This window comes from Macaca mulatta, chromosome 2, assembly GCF_049350105.2.
Source record: "Macaca mulatta isolate MMU2019108-1 chromosome 2, T2T-MMU8v2.0, whole genome shotgun sequence".
NCBI lineage: Eukaryota > Metazoa > Chordata > Mammalia > Primates > Cercopithecidae > Macaca > Macaca mulatta.
In genome coordinates, this window is record NC_133407.1 from 37,967,287 (window position 1) to 37,985,578 (window position 18,292).

The following is an 18,292-nucleotide window of genomic DNA, read 5'->3' on the forward strand; positions in this document are numbered from 1 at the left end:
AAGGTTGGTCTCAAACTCTAGGTTCAAGAGATGTCCCACCTCAGTCTCCCCTGAATAGCTGGGATTACAGGTGCACACCACCGTACCTGACTCTATGTCAGGTTTCTTATGCATCCCATCCTCCCCAGGTTCCTGCAAGTCAAGCCAACCTTTGCCAGAGATCCCTTCTATCTCCCTTCTTAGCCTCCCTTCTCCTTTTGCTCACTGTTTTTCTCACTCTCCCATCTGCTTGGGATGACTCCTACTTCATTCCCTTCAACCGGTCATTGCCCCTCCCACTGTTGCTTTTAGGAGTCACTCTCCCATCTCTGTCCCAAGAAGCAGGGGGAGATACTCCATTCTTTCCTCCTCACCATTGCCCACCCCTTTCCAGGAAACCTCAAGCATTTCCCATTGCCTACACACAGGGCGAGACTCCCTGATGCTCGCTGTTGGGACAGGCACACCTGTTCCCCACATACAGAAGAATATTTCCGGTTCTTTTTTCCAGTGTTTTTCTCATAGGCTTAGCCAGAATAGGGCGCCAGTTATGACTTTGCTTCTTGTCCTTTCCTCAACGAAACCATTAATTTCTCTAGGGCACACATCAATTTATATGCATTGTTATAGCCCCAACATGTGTTATTCCCTTGGTCTTTACAACAATACAAAGAAGAAAGGAGATGAAATATCATTAGATGTGTAACATAATTAGATTCTTAAAGATACTTTATTGATATCATTTAGGATATACCATCTCGGATTCTTGTTGTAGCTAAAGAGACTGAAGCTTGGAGTGATTAAGTTATAGTAATAGCAATACCGCATGTTCCAGTGTTTTATTTCACTCAGCCTCACATTCTCCCCCCATAATCCTGGCTGCTAGTTAGCACTAGACCCATCCTGAAGTTGAGGGGTGCAGACGGAGAGAGAAATGGAGAGAGACACAGGGAGGGCGGAGGGACAGGGGAGGTTGTATGACACGAGCAAAGTCATATCTCTTCTAGGTAGTGAAGATGGGACTTGCAATCTGGTCTGCCCACACCAGCACTCTCTCTACCCTGCATGTGCCCTTCCTGGCGATCTCCCCTTGGGCACTGAGTATGTGCTCCCAGAGGGTGGTGGGCATGGGTCCTAGAGTCGTGTCCTCTGCAGGAATCCCCAGATCTGACAGCACCACATGCACTTCCAGCTGGGTTGGTCCCCATGCCACTGTTTGAGAGCAGAAGTGATGGTAAATATTTAATTGTGCTTCCACCATAACTTTCTGCCAGAACTCTCAATATGCTTTATAAATGCAAATGAGCGCGCTCTTCCTCTCCAGGGAGATGTAAACCTGCTCAAATCACTTTTATTCAGCCCCCACCAGAGTGTAGTGCCATCATCAGGAGCTCTCTGTGCCAGAAAAGAAACTGCCCTTAATCATATCGAGTGGATGGTTTATGGTTTTGTGGTCTTCTGTCTCCACAATGGGCAGATATAAAGAAATGGATTTCTCTTGCTGCAAATTCTGTCCCACAGAGTGTGTGGAAAACATTATTTAGAAGCAGATTTAATTACAGCCCTAGAACAGGTGATCATGACTAATATGAAGTCCTGGGCTGTATTTATGGGGTTAACAAAACAAATGAGTCCTTGGACGACAAAGAAGTAAAGTTGATTCTTTTATTTGCTTCTGGACTGTTTTCCTTGCCACCATCCTCTGCCTGCTCCCTGCTCCTCCAGCATGATCTTGCTACTGGGTTGGGGGATGCATTATTCTGGGAGCTTTTGTGGCTTCTTGGCTTTATGAGTGAGGATCCCACTCCTGCCCAACCCCAGAGCTTCTTCAGAGCCCTTCAAAAGCCCAAGTCGGCCTTGTGGTTCATGTGCTGAGATTTCAGGCTGTTGGTGTCAGGGTGGGAAACTGTGTGACTTGGCAGAAAGCACTGCAGCTTTCTGTACCCCGATTCCCAGCTCTGCCGCAGGGACTCAGTTGCCCCTGTTTCAGGCCCTCCTGGCAGAGACATTTTAATAATCATGGAGATGAGTTTCTACAGAGCCTCATGGAGTGTCTTCTGAGAAGTGTATTATGTAAATTTGGTGTGTCATGATGATCATTATTAGTGCGGCGAAGTGGAGATGGGAGGAGGGAGGGAGAGCTGCTCCAAGCAGAGACCAGCCTCCCCAGCTGTCAGAAGAACTGGAGATGAAAACAAACTTAAGAAACCTGCTCCAGTGCTTATGTTCCTTCAGATATGCATGGGGCACGACTCAGTCCGAACACAAACTCACATGGGTAGGAAAATGCAGCTTTCTTTATTTCATTTTATGCCTGTTCATTTCCAGTTTGAGCCCCTGTTTCGCTGGGGTAGCAGAAGTGCTATCTGGGTTACAAGTAGGCCCATCATGTTAAACTTTGGAGGAAGGCGCTCCCTGGCTCTGTTGGCTCCTGTCCACATGGGCACCTGCTGAGATACCCTGTACCCCACCTGAACCCTGCTCATATCCCATGCAGGTCACCACTGGATGCTCCCAGGTCCCCCTCATTAGACCCACTCAGGCCCTTTGGCCCCCCTGCTGTCCCTGAGTGCCATGTTAGTCTGGCGGGGCCTTTGGCCACTCCCTCACCTCCCTAGGATGCTGAATATCCAAGCCCGTGTCCTAGAGAGGCTCTCAGCATTTCTCCTGTGGAGTGGGTAGCTCTTTGGGATTGAGTGAGCAATGAGAGCATAGGAAGACCCTTTCTTCCACACAGCTCCCCATTTATCACTTCTGTTTTAATTCCCTTAGTCCTGCCCCTTAGGGTGGGTTTCTCTGCAAACTTTTGGTTTATGACAAGGTTCTTCTATTTCATAATGGGCCCAAGATTTTGTGACTCTGCATTGACATCTCCTCCCTGATGCGGTAAGCAAGGAGTAGCTGTTCTCATGGTGATGGGAAGGAGAGGCAGTGGGAAGGACAAGAGGAGAAAAAAACCCCAAACGATGCATCGTTTATATTGTACCCTTCCCTGTTTGTTGAGTAGCTATGCAGCTGGGAGGTGCTGTGTCTGTTCCCTTGATACATATCCTGGGAACGCAGGTGGCTAGGACACCATCACCTGCCCATATAGCACCATTGTGTAAATTTTTAAAAGTGCCCCTCTGCAACAATTGGATATCCACATCAAGAAAAAAGTGCATTGATCCTATACCTTCCACCTTATGCAAAAATTAACTTGAATCATAGACCTAGGTAGGAGAAAAAAATATTTGCGACCTTGGGTTAGGCAAAGATTTTTCAGACGCAGCACTAAAGTGTAAAAGAAAACAAAATGATAAATTGTACTTCATCAAAATTAAAAACTTCTGATTTTTGAAAGACACTGTTACGAAAATGAAAACATAAGCCACAGACCGGGAGAAAATATTTGCAAAGCATGTATCTGAAAAAGGAGTTGTATTCAGAATATATAAAGACCTCTCAAACTCAATAATAAGAAAATAATCCATTTAAAAAGGAGAAAAAGATTTGAATAGACACTTCAAAGAAGATTTATGGATGACAAATAAGTATGTGACAAGATGTTTAATACCATTCGCCAGCAAGGAAATGAACATTAGGACCATAATGATATAGCACTACACACTGATTAAAATGGCTAAAGTTAAAAACAAATGACCATGCCAAGTGTCAATGAAAATATGGAGGAACTGGAATTCCCATAGACTCTCACAATAATAACCCCAAACTGGGAACAACAGGTGAATGAATAAACAAATGGTGGCACATCACACAAGAGAGTATTACTCAACGATAAAAAGAAATTAGCTATTGGTATACACAACAATATGAATAAGTCTTAAAATAATTATGCTGAGTGAGAGAAGCCAGATTTGTAAAAAATGGCGTATACTATATGGTTCCATTTATATGAAATGTGAGAAAATGCCATTTAATCTACAGTGACAGAAAGCATATGAGTCATTGCCTGGGACAGGGACATGGTGGGTTAGGAGTAGGAGGAAGGAAAGTATTACAAAGGGACTAAAGAAACTTTTGGGTATGATGAATATGTTTATTAATTTGTAGTGATGGTTTCACTGGTGTACATATATATTAAAATGTGTCAAATGATACATTTTAAATATGTGCAGTTTATCCCTGATGGCTCCTAGGAGCTCACAGCAGCATCCAGCTGTCTATCTTTCCTTTCCTGTGGCCAGAGGAAGGAAGGTAACCAGCTGGCTGCTGTGGCCACCCTTGCAACTTCATCACCTGCATGGTAGGCTGCTGGGATATAAGATGTGTGTTTGTGTTCTATGTGAAACCTTTGCCAAAGCTATGTGAGCCCTTTGGAGTTGATGGGAAGTCACCCAAGGGTGTCAATATAGATGCCTGATGGGGAGGCAGAGGAGAATGTGTGGAGAGGAAGGAGGGCAGACAGATGAGGCCAGAGAAGCCTCACAATGGGGAGGAAGAAGGCAGAAAGAGGTGGCCTAGAAAGGCCCGAGGAAGGAATTAAACTTGGCTACTTGGTCAACACGGCCCTGGTAGAATCTCTGGGAAGAAGCTGGGTCTTGGGGGTAAAGTGGTGGGTGCACAGATGACTTCATTCAACACAGGAGCCTTGGGGTCACTGGGAAGACAGCACTGGACTTAGCGTCAGACCTGAGGTCTGTATCAAACTTTGCCATAAGCTGCATAATCTTAGCAGGCTTCTTTTGCTATCTGAGCCTTGGGCTTCACAGAGGGGCCTGGGCTTGAAAGTGCACAAAGCTCCTTGTACTACTGTCATTTACTATCACAAACAACTTCATGATCTTGAGGACTACTGCATAGCAATCCTTCTGACTCATCGTTTTTTTGTTTATTCTTTTTTCTTTTTAATCTACAGAAACGTTAATGGACACCAGAACGGCTACTGCAGAGCTGGGCTGGACGGCCAATCCTGCATCAGGGGTGAGTATCACACCATTCGTCTTTCAGTCTTGCTGTGAGTTCCTGGACCCATGTGATATCTAGGAGAGTAGAGACTACCCAGAGCAGTACCTGTGGGGAATGGAATACAGGTGTGAATGGGTGTGTCCACTGCCCATCCTGATGTAAGGACAGCACTGGGCGTCTCAGACCTGAGCTGCTGCCTCGTGTGGTGATGTAGACCATCTCTTGACACAGTCGTTTCTGAAAGCTGATACCTAGACAACTGGGGCCATGGCTATGTGGGGATGGGGGCAGGGTGGTGACACTGAGGCAGATCAGAGATCTGTGATGCCCAAAGGGCTGCAGCAAAGGCAAAGACATGAGGGAGGAGGTAGAGTTCAGAATGGCCAAGGCTCTCTTTCACCTAGACCTTGCCTTGGAGAGACAGTCATGATTTATTTGTATAGTGTTCATGTACCTGGTCAACTACCAAGATAGATTATCCTTGAGGAGCTCATGGCCTCCTGTGGGAACCAGTGTGTGGCAGTGGAGATCAATAGGCAGGTGTGGGCACAGAGTTGGGAATGGGAAGCCATGAGGTTAGACAAGAAGCCTTTATAGACAAGGTGCAAGCAAGCTCGGTTTTAGAGCATGGGTAGGAGATTGACAGATGTTGTACCGAGAGCCTGGAAAGATGTTCTAAGTAGGAGGAATGCTGGTTGAAAGGGATGATGAGATTATGAAAACACATAAGAGGGAAGAGTCTGTGTGTATGGAACAGAGCATGGTGTGAGTGCTGCTGAGATGGGGCTGGAGGGTAAGTTGGAACCTGGAATGGTGGCGATGGACTGTGACTGCCATGCTGAGCAGGGAACTTGGATTTTATCCCATAGGTAATGGCGAGATCCTGAGCAGGAGAAGGAAATGGTCACATTTGTTGACAGAATTGTAGAGAACAGTTAAGAGAAGAGCATTTAAGAGGCTCTTTAAGCAGTCTTGGATGTGACAAAAGAATCAAGTTAAAATAGGATATGCAGAGGCTAGTTTGAGAAAAGTTAAGGAGGACGAATTGGCAATGGATGGACTATGGCAGGAAGGAGAGAAAGATAGGGGAGGTGGAGATGATGTTCATTTCCCTGGCTTGGGCAGTTGGCTAATTTCAGAGCTTAATCATGAAGGGAGAAGGCAAGAGGAGGTGAGAGTGGGCTCTTCATCCCAGCCAGTGGGTGATGTCTGGCTGGGACAGGGTGGCCCTAGGCCTCCTCATCTGTCCCAGACCTTCTCTCTGCATCCTGTCCCTGTAATCTCTATACCCCGTGAAGGATCTCCAGCATAGCACTTCATCACCATGCCCTGGTTCTGCTGCAGGGATGGTTCTATTTGGGACATTCGGGTCACAGGGCAGACAGTTATCTCACCTGTGCATTCTCCACTGGGTTCTCACTGTTACCCTATCCCAGCATTTGAAGAACTGCATTGCTCGAGGCATAAGCATCATGCCTTGGAACAGGGAAGCAAGGTCCAGAATGAGCTGGCATTCCCTAAAGCGGGGAGCGGGCACAGGGGCAGAGTCTGACCACACTGAACAAGTCCAAATCATGCCAGAAACACTGTGGGCAACCAGGAAAACCTTCCCACTTTTACTTGGGACTTTATGTAAAGCTGATGAGGCAGCAGTTCTTCCATATCACCTGGATATTAGGAACTTGCCGTCTTTTACAAATTATGTTATTGTTTGAAGGCTTGTGTGTTTTTACAAGGCCCTGACAGGATTTATGGTTAATTTTTCCCTTGGTTTTTATACACAACACCTGTTTCCTTTATACTTCTGATATCCTTTCCCAAGGAAGATTCTCCTTGAGGGAAACATTCAAAGTCAAGGCATGCCCTTTAGAGACAGCAGCTGCCTGGGCTCTCCCTGTTTGCCCTCCCCACTTGCTACCAGCATGCTCAGCTGCCTTTCCCCAGCACTCATTGTGAGGCAACACACAGCCAGGTCGTTCTTCTCCTGGTGCCCCGAGTAGCTTCTGAGTTTGTCTAGTTTACAGCAACCGGGGGAGGGTCAACGTGGCCCTTGGTCTGGGTGGAAAAGGAGGACTCAAGGACTATGCTTCCATCCCAGGCCTGCTTGTCTGTTTCCTCCGTGCTCTTCTGGGACAGTACCCTCCAATTCTGTGAACACACCAGTATCTGGCTCAGACTCACATGTCTAACTGCCACTTCTTTCACTGGATGCTCATGGGCATATCAGTCTCACTTCTTTCACTGGATGCTCATGGGCATATCAGTCTCAACGTGGCCCAAGCAGATCTCACCCCCTTTTCCTTTCCCCACCCACACATGTGCATTCTTTATCCAAATCTTAGCACATTTATAAAGGCCAGAAACCAGAAGTGATTCTTGACTTCTCCTTTTATCATCTTCAGATCTCTGCTCGTGTCCATCCTCAGGGACATGCTCTCTGCATCCCAGTCATGTTAGAGTCCCCATCACAGGTCTTCTCAGTGCCAGGGAGCTTTACTGATAGCACAATACACAGTCCCAAAGTTTACATCTCTCTGTGTTAGAATTTGATTCACTTCTAGCCCCCCTTCAGCCATATTATAACCTCCAGGGTGGCCAGGACTCTGTGCATTTGTTCATCATTGGCAGCTTACACCTAGTTCACTACCTAACTCAATGTTTCACTGTTGAAAGTTTCTGACTTGAGCAAGTGGGTGGATGATGGTGCCATCCTTGAAGTCAGAGGACACAGGAGGAGGAGTATGCTTGGGTGGGAAGAGGATGAGTCAATCTGGGACCTGTCAAGCTTGAAGCGTCTCTGAGGCACCCACGGTAAGGTGTGCAGTCAGCATTTGACTTTGGGGCAATGGAATCAGAAGGCGGCCACATGTCAGTGAGATGGGAGCCTGGGGCGTGGCTGCAGTCTCCCAGGGGAGTGTCCACAGGGGAAAGAGTTGAGAGCTTTGGATGGATAACCTGCACTGAAGTGCCAAATAGAACCTGACATGGAGACTGGGAAAGAGTGGGCTGGGAGCAGGAGAAAACCAAGAGGAGGTCCAGTTTTAGAAGCCAGGAGAAGAGTGTGTCAGGGAGGAGGGCACAAAAGTGGCAAATGCCTCTAGGTGTTAAACATTTCCACTGGGTTTAGCTGCCGGAAACCCTGAGGTTAAGTATACAGATGGTTTCAGAGGGGCCCAGGGCGGGAAGCCAGAAAGCAGAGTGGTGAAGAGTCAGTAGGAGGTGGGGCAGTGGAGACAGCAATTGGTAAGGGGAGGGAGGACAGAGCTTGGTAGATGGAGGGAACAAGGGGCTGTGAGCGCATTTGCCTTTCCCAGGGAAATGGCTCTTTTCCTGTTGAAATAGCAAGACACAGATAAAGGCGCCTACGGAGAGCTGAGAGTGCTCAGTTTTGACATGACAGAGCCATGGAATAGAAAATTCCTCTCAGCTTCGTATCTTCTCTCTGGGTTGGAAGTGAGGTTTGGAGGGTGAGGCATGTGGAGTCCGGGTAGCAGGTGTTGAGAGGGCACAAAAGGAACTGCTACTGAGAGCTGCAGAGAGGCTGGCCGTGTTTTGGAGGAATATGGCCAGGAGTAAGAGCTGGATTGTGGCTGACAACTGTGCACGCATGAGGATCCTGATCTGTAGGCCTCCTTCAGCTGCCTGACTGCCTGGAAGAGCTGTGGCAGTGGGATCATCAGAGTTCTGGTTGCACAGGAAAAAATGGCGGGACTGAAGGGGCCAGGGACTGAGGACGCTGGCACCTTATTTCATGACATCTATCCCACAGGAAGGAGAGTGAGGCCAGGAGGACTGGTGTGACCAGCCCAGGGGCCCCAGATGTAGGTCTCAGTGAGGCTAAAGAACAGATGTGATGGCATGGCTGGGACTGGAGGAAGACCTGGCACCTTGACATCAGATTTAAGACACACAGAGCTCTTCCGGGTGATGAAGAGGCTCTGAGTGGATCACCGTGTGAGCTGCTGGAGCAGAGGAGGATGAACTGCATGGCACTGAGGAGCTCAGGTGTTTGAGAAGCCAGGAGGCTTGGGAGAGCAGGGGTTCACCTTTTTCTGAGACCTAGTGTGGAGAAGATTGGGGAGGGAGATGGACTGTCAGCCCAAACAGGAGGGAATGTCCTCAGATTGTTTCTCTGCAGTCAGGACACCACGTGTGGATGCTTAAGGTGGAGATGGTGGGTGGCATTGTTCTGGAGGCCTCAAAGGAACTGGGTTTGCCTCATCCAGAGGAGTCACACAATGCTGCCAGGGGCCCAGCTGGCATTGCAATGGGCCCCATCCACAGTGCATAGCCTGTGTGGCAGGCTTCCCAGACCCAGAGAGAGGCCAAGGGACTCTTCCTTTTATGGGGCTTTGTGTGTGCCTTTGCTGCTGTACTTGAGAACTACTAGATATAAGAAGGGGTTGGACCACTCACCTACACAAAGCCCACAGATCATTCCCAGTTTTATTGTTGGAAAGCAATATTACATGGCAAAACCAGAAAGTGTTCCCAGATTAAAATTGCTGCTTTATAATCTATTGCAGCACCCTGCCTTTCATTGAAGGCCTTTAGGTTTAATCTAAATCAGGGGCTACCTGGTGAACAGAGGAAAAAGGTAACAAACACATTTACAAAGTAACAAATGCCAGGGAGAGGCTGAGCTCCCACTAACGAGCTATCCCAGGGACCGTCACCACAACCCCTGGTGACCTTTTTGGGATGGCTTCTAGCCCTGCACTGAAAGATTCCCTAACCTTTACATTTCTGGACCTCTAGGCAGTGGGGAGTTCAGAGAGGTCCCGTGGATAAACAGTCAGTGCCGTGCCCAGCCATGGGTAGTGCTTTGTAAACAGTAGTCTTTCTGGTTGCACCTCCAGTTCTGCTGCAGTTCCTAGATGCTCCCTGGCCTCCCTACTCTGTTCCTTCTCCCCGACACTCTATCTCTCAGGTGTCAGCTTTGTTCTCAGCCCCTCTGGGACGCTCCTGGATGCTCCTCCCACCATGGCTGGGGTGGGTCCCCCATTTATTTAAGCCTGGGGGTCTTGGTACCAACCTCTAACATACTGTCCTTCACTCTGTAAGTTAAATATCTGTTGATGTGTCAGTCTTTTGCACTGGTCAGAGAATGAGTCAGCTCCCTCTCTGTGTCCCTGGTGCCCAGCACCAGCCTGGCATAGGACAGGATCAGATTAATGTTTTGTTAACTGACTGAATAAATGAATAACGATCATTCTTGATACTTGTCTGCATCTCCAACCCAGACCCCTAAACTTAGGACACACTCAATTTAGGTGTACTGTAACTCAAATACACTGTAACATGTTTGTTGTAGGCCTCGTAACACCCAATTGGTGGTCAATATCTTTTTAAAGATCATAATTAGTGATGCACATGGAGCCACTTCTCCTGAGATAAGCACGATAAAGGGGACCAGGACAGGCAGAAGAAAGTCCCCCGTTGCTTTCAGCCCCCGGCTGTGATGGATTAGAAAGGTAAACCTAGTCCCTCTGATCAAGAGGCTTATTTAACTTGCTTATTGGAAATCTCAGTCCAGAGTTCTTTTACTTTTGAAGTGGTTGGCCAGGGCTCACTGGCCATTTGTACCTGGGCCACCATTGGCCTCTGTGTGTGTAAGTTTCTGTGTTGGTGAGATGTGTGGCTTATGTGTAAACATCTACCTGAGTTCTTACTTTCAAAAAAGTGCCGTGAGGGCTTCCAGTCTCCACCTCCTGTGCTGTGCTGTGGAACCACCTTCAGGGCCCATGGCGTGCTCTGTTGACTACTGTAACACTGGCAGATCTTCACCATAGGAAGGGGGATGTGATAGAGGAAAAACAGGAAGGAAGTCCAAAGCCAAGCCTCGTGAACCTTCAGGATGAGTGAGCTGGGCTCATGTGTGCTCCGTGTGTGTGTGTGTGCATATATATATCTGTAGAAATGTAAGTATGTGTGTGTGCATGTATATATTGTGTATATATATTTGTGTGTATATGTATACATGTGTCTATATGTCTGTATATATGTGTCTATATATGTTTGTATATATGTATATATGTGCTATGTGTCTGCATGTATGTATACATATACATGTGTATATAGTGTGTATATATGTGTATCTGTATATATGTGTATGAATGTATATATGTATGTGTATATATGTGTGTGTCTGTGTACATATGCTTGTGTGTGTGTGTGTGTATGTGTTTGTATATATGTATGAAGTTAAATTAGCTGATCTCACCCTGTGCTTCTGTAAGCAGTTCTAGAGTTCTGGAAACACTTTCAATAATGGGAGGATTATTAGACTGAATGGAGAGCTTCAGAGCAGGCTACTGTGAAGGGAACAACATGTATTTGAATGTCCGTGTTTGGTAATTAACTCCTGATACGAAATGCATGCCCATGAGTACCGGCGCGCAGGCCGAATGCACAGCTGCTGCTTGGTTGTTTATGTGTGCACTGTCTAGGCCATTTGGCAGTCCCTGGCTATCTCCTCAGTCCCTGTCAGATCCCCCACCAGCTGCCCACCTCAAGTGACTCAGGAAAGTACACTCTGAAGAGAAACCCACTCTAATAACACCTCATCCATTCCAAGGCCAAGCAAAATCAATTACAATTTATCTGGTCTGATGGGTAAGACCTTTATGGAGGAGCAGTTAAGGCCTCAGGTCCTGGCATCAAATAAACTGGCTATTTTTCTGGGTCTGCACTCCCTGCCTGTGTGATCTTGGGCCTGTTATTTAGACTCCTTCGGTCTCAGGTTTCACTTCTGCTCAATGGGGTAAGGATGATAACTCTGTCATATATGAAACAATATCAGTAAAAAGTTTTTCTTGGTAAACACTTAGGAAATGCTAGCACATCACTAACCCTCTGGAGGGCTGAATTTTCTCTTTTCTTCCTTTAATGATTCAATCATGCTTATTAAGACAGAAAAGCCCGAGCTAGATTAGAAAAATCCAAGAGAAATTTAGCTCTGGGCAAAATGGTTTTATGAATAGAAGTTCACCACATTTGAATTTCAGGACATGCCAGAGGCAGAAGGTCAAAAGAAGGTAATGGGGCTGGCCATGATTTCTCAGACAGGCACCACTGAATGGGGACCTGGGAGCTTTGGACCTGAGCGCTGATTGCTGGAAGCTATTCTCATTCTATGCTTTAGTATCTGTCAGGGCTTTTTGATGGCCAATGACAGAAAAGCAAAACCCAGCCTCGAAGGATAGGTTGGCTCATGAAACTGAATGGTCCAGGGGCTGGTGTGGCTTCAAGTTTGGGTGGTCATCAATTGATCCCTCCTCCCCACCCTCTTGTTTTATCTCTTTTCTCTCTGTCTTCCCATCCTTTTTTCTCCTCTCTCTACTCCCACAGTGTAAGTTCCATACTGGAGTTCTTCTTGGTCATAAGATGTCTGCCTGCAGTAGCTCTAGCCCTTATAGCCTCTTTCATCTGTATGCCCTGGAGAAGAGCAGACATCCCGTCCTGGGTCCCCCAGCAAAAGCACTGGAATTAGCTCTGAGTGGGCCTGGCTGGCTTGGCGTGAATCCTTCTCATGCTCACTCTGGACCATCCCCTGGGGAGGAAATTGACCTCCCCTGGGGAGGTCCTGTGTCCATTCTTGTGTTGTGGAGAGCCTACTGGAAGGCCAGGGAGAAAGGCAGGAGAGAGTAACAGAGGGAATCAGGATATAGGTAACAGAAAGATGGACTAGGTAGGAAAAAAAAAATCTATCACTGTATGACAGACCCTAAGTGCCTTATAGCCAGGCACACATTAATCCTCACAATAGCCCCATTTTACAGATGAGGAAACTAAAGCACGGAGCAGCTTGTAAATTGCCTAAGGTCTCATGGTGAAAAAGTGCCAATGCTGACCTTTAACTTCCTGGAGGCTGGCTCTCCTGCCAACAATTATGCTCCACTGTCTTTCCCAATGAAATGCTACCCACCGTGGTATCTTCAGAGGCTGAGTTCCAGAAGGAACTCCCAGACTGAGCCTCCTTAAATTTAGGCTCAGTCAGTCTGCAAAAGGTTTTTTTTTTTTTTTTTTTCTCACAGTAAGATACATGGGTGGTATTCTTTCTCTGAGCTGTTCCCTGGGAATTAGTACCACTTTCTCAACAGAGAGGCCCAGCCTCCCCTGCTGTTGGGCCTCTGACCTCCCTGTTCCCTCCCTCATTCCCTCCCCTCCTATTCCCTCTTCAGGTAAACCACTGAGATAAGTCAGAGCTCCCCACCCTAGGCCTCCCACCCACTCTTTATCTTTTTCTCTCTCTACCAAAAGGCCTGTAATTAGGAAACATTAGCAGGCTCAAAACAGCTTTCATACCTGAAACATCCTCCATAATTGCACTCAGCAGAGCTCTTCCCTGGCTATTAATGTCACTTCTATGAAGCAATGAGGAACAAAACACCCGAGGCACTTAAAACATTTTTTATATAATATGCATCTTTTAGGAATGGAAGTTTAAAATCACCTGCCTGACAGAGACAGTGATAGACAAAGGCTTGAGGGGCTCGGGTGAGAGCCAGGAAGCAGGTCCTCCTCCAGGAGACGGAAGGCGGCGGCCACGAGATTCAGATGCTGCTCTGGGAAGAGACTCCAGGGCCGTGCATGGGTGGACCTACCTCAATGGATCCCCAGGGGAGGAGAATTGGGCCAGATGAACAGTGAGGTCACTATTCTGCCTGGCTTCATCGCTTGTGGTTGCCCTCATGGGGCTTTCCTATGAGACTGTTTTTGTGGACATGTGTATGCATTTAACAGAAAGGTGAATAGGATGCCACAGATGACCCGTGTTGTAGAGTAGAATGTCAATCATTACACTGATTGCAGAAATATATTGGATATGACTTTGTGTGTGTGCGGTATGGGTGGGGGGAGGGGAGTGGACGGGGGGGGGAGAGAGAGAGAGAGACAGAAGCTTCTCTAGCTTGCTGTATTAAACAACTTTGGGAGTTGTGGTGGTTCACCAGAACCTTACTGTCTGGCAGATTTATTTTCTTGCTCTTGGAAATGGCTCATAGACTCATTCATCAACACAGCAGAGACATTTCTGTCCACAGACTCTGGGAGGGAATTCCAGAGGTTACCCAAGCCCACCTTCCCCCTCTTGGAGGAATGCTTAACCCTTGTTGGTCCAGACAGGTGTCTTTCCACTTCTCTAAAACCTTCCCCAAGAGGACAGTTGCCCCACTACGCCCTTTGTCCCAATCTTGGAAACCTTTATGCAACTAGCATGTGAGCCTGAGGACTGACCCTTTGATGACAGCACTTATCAAATTGAAGGACAAGTGGCTCTCCAGGGCAGGAGAGGACACAGGGCTCCTGACGCAGGCACTGGGTTGGAACTGAGGAGGGTCAGCATTGCCCTGACAGCCTGAACTCACAGCACTCCCACTGGTGACCTTGGTGAAGGAAAGAAACGTATTATTGGGAAAGACAAAGCATTAGAAGGAGAGTGAGGATAAGACGAACAGGAGGAAAACAGGTGAAGAAGGGAGGATCAGGGTTGTCAGAAGATGAGCCTGGTTCCCGGAAGGAGGAACTTATAGCCTCTGCAGGAGCAGGGCAGCCTTGGGATGTTGGCTTTGGCCTTACTTCCAGTTATGTGCAAAAGCGTTAGAATAAGTTGGCCAAAATCCCACTATACTTTCAGTAGTATGAAGGATCATGTCCAGGATTTGGGATCTGATGTCCTGGACTTATTTGCATTTTCTGTTAAGTTCTTCAACCTCTTTAAGTACATATGCTGCCTTTATAACATGGGTAATATAAGATCTTATCTATAGAGTGATTGGGATTACATTGTGTTTACCTTTGTTTGTAAACTGTAAGGCTCAGTGTAGTACCACTTACCCTGACTAGTACTAGTGGTAACAACGGACTCTTATTCGAAAGACCTAACTTGCATGGGATGAGGGTGGGAAGTGATGAAGGAGGGCCCCTGGAGACACAAGATCAGCATGGTAGGTTGTGATTCTCACATGAACAATGTCAGAGAGCACACCCTGTTATTAATATCAGTGTTATTATTAATAATGATAACTGTTACACTAATCGTCACCATTAATTATATACCAACGGTGTGCCAGGCATCAAGCTTTACTTGTATGACCTCACTTCTCACCGGGATACTGCAAGGAAGGAAGGTGGCATCTCTCCCATTTCCAAAGTTCTGTTTCCAAAGAGCCATTATCCAAAGTTCCAGGACTGGGTGGGGGTGCCTCTAAGACTGACCCTAGGCTTGTCTGACCACAAAGCTCACTTTTGTATCTTTGCCCCTCAAGGAGTGTGAGGAGACGAACTCAGACTCACAGACTGTTGAGAAACCAGAGAATGGAGCTGCGGTGGGGAGGAGTGGGAATAAGGAGGGGCAAATGTTCAAAAAGAAAAAGTGTAGCTTTTTAAAGTAGCAAACCAGTGAGTTGTGCATGTGATAAGCACCTGATAAATCATTTTTTAAAGTAAGCTCTATGGGGGGAGGTAGAGGAGGTGGTTTGGGGAAGTGTGGGGTTGGGGGACCAAACAGCAGCAAGTCCAAGAGGAACCTGGAGCAGGTGAGCCCTGGCCAGGGATCCTCAAGAGGATACAGGTGGTCCATGTGTATGTCCGGGTCCAGGCAGTGATAGAGGAGCCCAAGAGGATTCCCTCCCACCCCCTAGGTCCTGACAAGTGTTCAGGAAGTGAGAATTGCTGGGAAGGGAAGGGAGAGCTGTAAGGGGCTCCAGAGATCTCCTTTGTCTCATCCATTGTCCTCAGTGCCAGTGGGGCTGAACGCACCCCTCCACCATTTGAGACGCTGCTCTGCCAATAGAATGGGGCTGGGGTCCCATCGTGGCACATCCTCATCTCCATGCATGCTGTCCCACTTGTTGCTCTTTCTAGTGGAGATAGGCATGTCCAATACATTTCCCAGTGTCGCGAAGGACAGCCTACATGACAAATGTAGGAGTCAAGATTCTGACTTATTTGCTGATCAAAAACTTATTTGCTGGTTTAAAGAGCTTTGCCTTTAAACCAATGTGGCAAATGGTAATGGTCCACGTTTGCATTTAGGTGCAAGCAGTTCATTATGTAACAAGGCAGGGGTGACCCAGGTGAGTGGTGCCTCAAGTGATGGGCACCTGTGTATGGTTGGCCATATCTTCACAGGGCTGACTGTGGGATGCAAATGCAGGGAAGGCCAGACTGATCTCTGCCATTTGGAACAGTCCTGGTCCCAGATGAAAGTAATGGTGGCCCCACTGTGTGCATTGCTGGCCTGAGCATAGCTGTCATGAGAGGCTTAATATGGGAGCTGAATTTTAAAGGACACATTGGAAAAATCAGAGTGTGTCTATTGGGGTTAACCAGGGGTCGTGTCATTTGAAGAATATTCTTGCACCTGGGAAACCAAGTCCAGGAGGCAAAGGAGTGGAATACTTTTTCTCAATGGAGGCAGAGTTCTCTGCAGGCTTCTTAGGGCCAAGCTTCAGCATCTAAAGTCCCAGGAAAAAGCAGTCCCTGTAAGTGGATCACACATGGTGGCCACATTCCCACCCAATTGGGAGAACACACAGGATGTGGTGGGGGTGTCCTCTCTTGAGGCCAGATGTGGCTTTTTTTTCACCCAGAGACTGGAAATTGCCTCCATCCTGAGAATGGGAATGAAGCCAAGAGCTCCTGCCAGAGGCCCCGCCCCTTCCTTCTCCCATGGCTGGCTCTCTTGTCTCCAAGGCAGCTTTGGCTGGCCCCAGCCAGCATGGCTCATGCTCAGTCAAAACTTCCCGAGCTCATGGAATGAGGAGCCCATTTCCCTAGCCTGTAACCCAGCACGATGGGCCAGCTCGAGGCTGGCCTCTGCTATACGTTCTGAGCAGAAATCCCTCCAAGCTGAAGGGAAATGCCATCAGTCTCTCCCAGGGGTGACTCTCTGCTCCTCAATGGATTCCAGGCCTGGGCATAGCAGTATTAAGCAGCTGGGGCCTGGGGCCTGGGGCCTCCAGCTCCCACCCCCAAGGCCGTGTTGGGCAGCAGTGAGAACCACATTCAATCGACAGCTTAAGATAATCACATGTGTGAGGCACTGCAATAATGGCAGCTGAATACCCTGCCGCCGTTGCCATAGTGACCAGCCAAGCACTGGTTCCCTCCTTTTTTTTTTTTCCTTTCTTGTTTTCTGGACCTCCTTGTTATAGGGCTGGCTGGTGGGGTGGGTGATGAGTTGGGGAAATGGGAAAGGAGGAAAGGGGGAGGAGAGACCCAGGAGGGGCAGCCCATTATACTCTCTTTAAATACCCCAGCTGGAGGTGTTTTAAATCTCAACAGAGACAGAGAGAAACAGTGTCTTAATCCCTAGCTCCCTGTGAATTATTTAAAGGGATCTTGTCAGAAGGATGAATTTGTCACTGTTGCAGTGTCAACAGCAGCAGCAGCTGTCATAATGGCTGAGGACCCCACTCCAGGCAGGGCCTGGTACGCAATGCTGCTGCCTGCTGGAGGTTACAGTGGCCCAGGGGCCTATAGATAGGGAGCCCCTGCCCAGACCCAAGCCTGCAGTATTTTCCCTAGCATGCTGGTAGAAACCTGGGTGTGAAATATGCCAGAATGTAAAGGGGTTGCACCCTTCAGACCTCGTGCCCTGCTGGCCTTGCCCTCTAGTAGTGTGGTTCTATAGTCACAGGGTCTTTAAGCAGTGGACAGAGCTGACCAGCGCTCACACGGCTTTCCGATGGTATGCACACCCAAGGGAGGGCCACGGCCAACACCTCCGCTGCCTGCACTTGCACTTGCACACACGTACACACACGCGCGCATATATCAGTGATAGATGCACAGGTGCTGATGGACCGACAGAAGAGTCTTAGATCATACACATCACGGAGGGAGAGAGGACTTCCAAGAAAAAAATAACTGATGTGCACTCAGAGAGAGGCTAAGTGTGTGTCCCCAGAGGGCAGATATTCATGATAACTGGCTCACAAGGGGCTCTCACTGGGGTTTAATTACTTTGCAAGCTTAAGTCACATTTGATCCTCACAATTGCCTTATGAGATAGGTACTATTAGGTACTATCCCTGTATTGCAGAGGAGGAAGTCGAGGCTCAGAGTAATTTAAAGACTTGCCCATGGTCACACAGCTGGGTCTGGTGGACTCCAGATCCTGTGAACTTACCCCCAGCTAAGATGGGGATCCCCATGATTCTGGGTTGGGCAAGGTTAGAGCAGTGCTGTTTTTAAACCCCCATCCCTTTTTTGATCATCACAAAAACCTCCTTCCTAGCAATCTGAATATACTCTGCTTGGGGACATTTCCTCCTCCTTGACCTTGTTGCAATATTGTCTGCATTTCTCTACCATCCAAGATTCTGTGGAGCTCTGCTCTTAAATATTGCATTGGGAAACAATATGTATATGTTTGTGATGTTCCAGTTATGTCCCTCAC

The 18,292-nt window shown here is 47.7% G+C and overlaps 1 protein-coding gene across 1 annotated transcript in view; it reads left to right on the top strand.

Moving 5' to 3' along the window:
* The window catches only part of EPHB1 (EPH receptor B1), a 457,899-nt gene that overhangs the window by 125,398 nt on the left and 314,209 nt on the right, over positions 1 to 18,292 (top strand). The window contains exon 2 of the mRNA XM_001115263.5: positions 4,838 to 4,902. Within this exon, the coding sequence (XP_001115263.1) occupies positions 4,838 to 4,902 (65 nt within the window). The remainder of the gene's footprint in view (positions 1 to 4,837; positions 4,903 to 18,292) is intronic.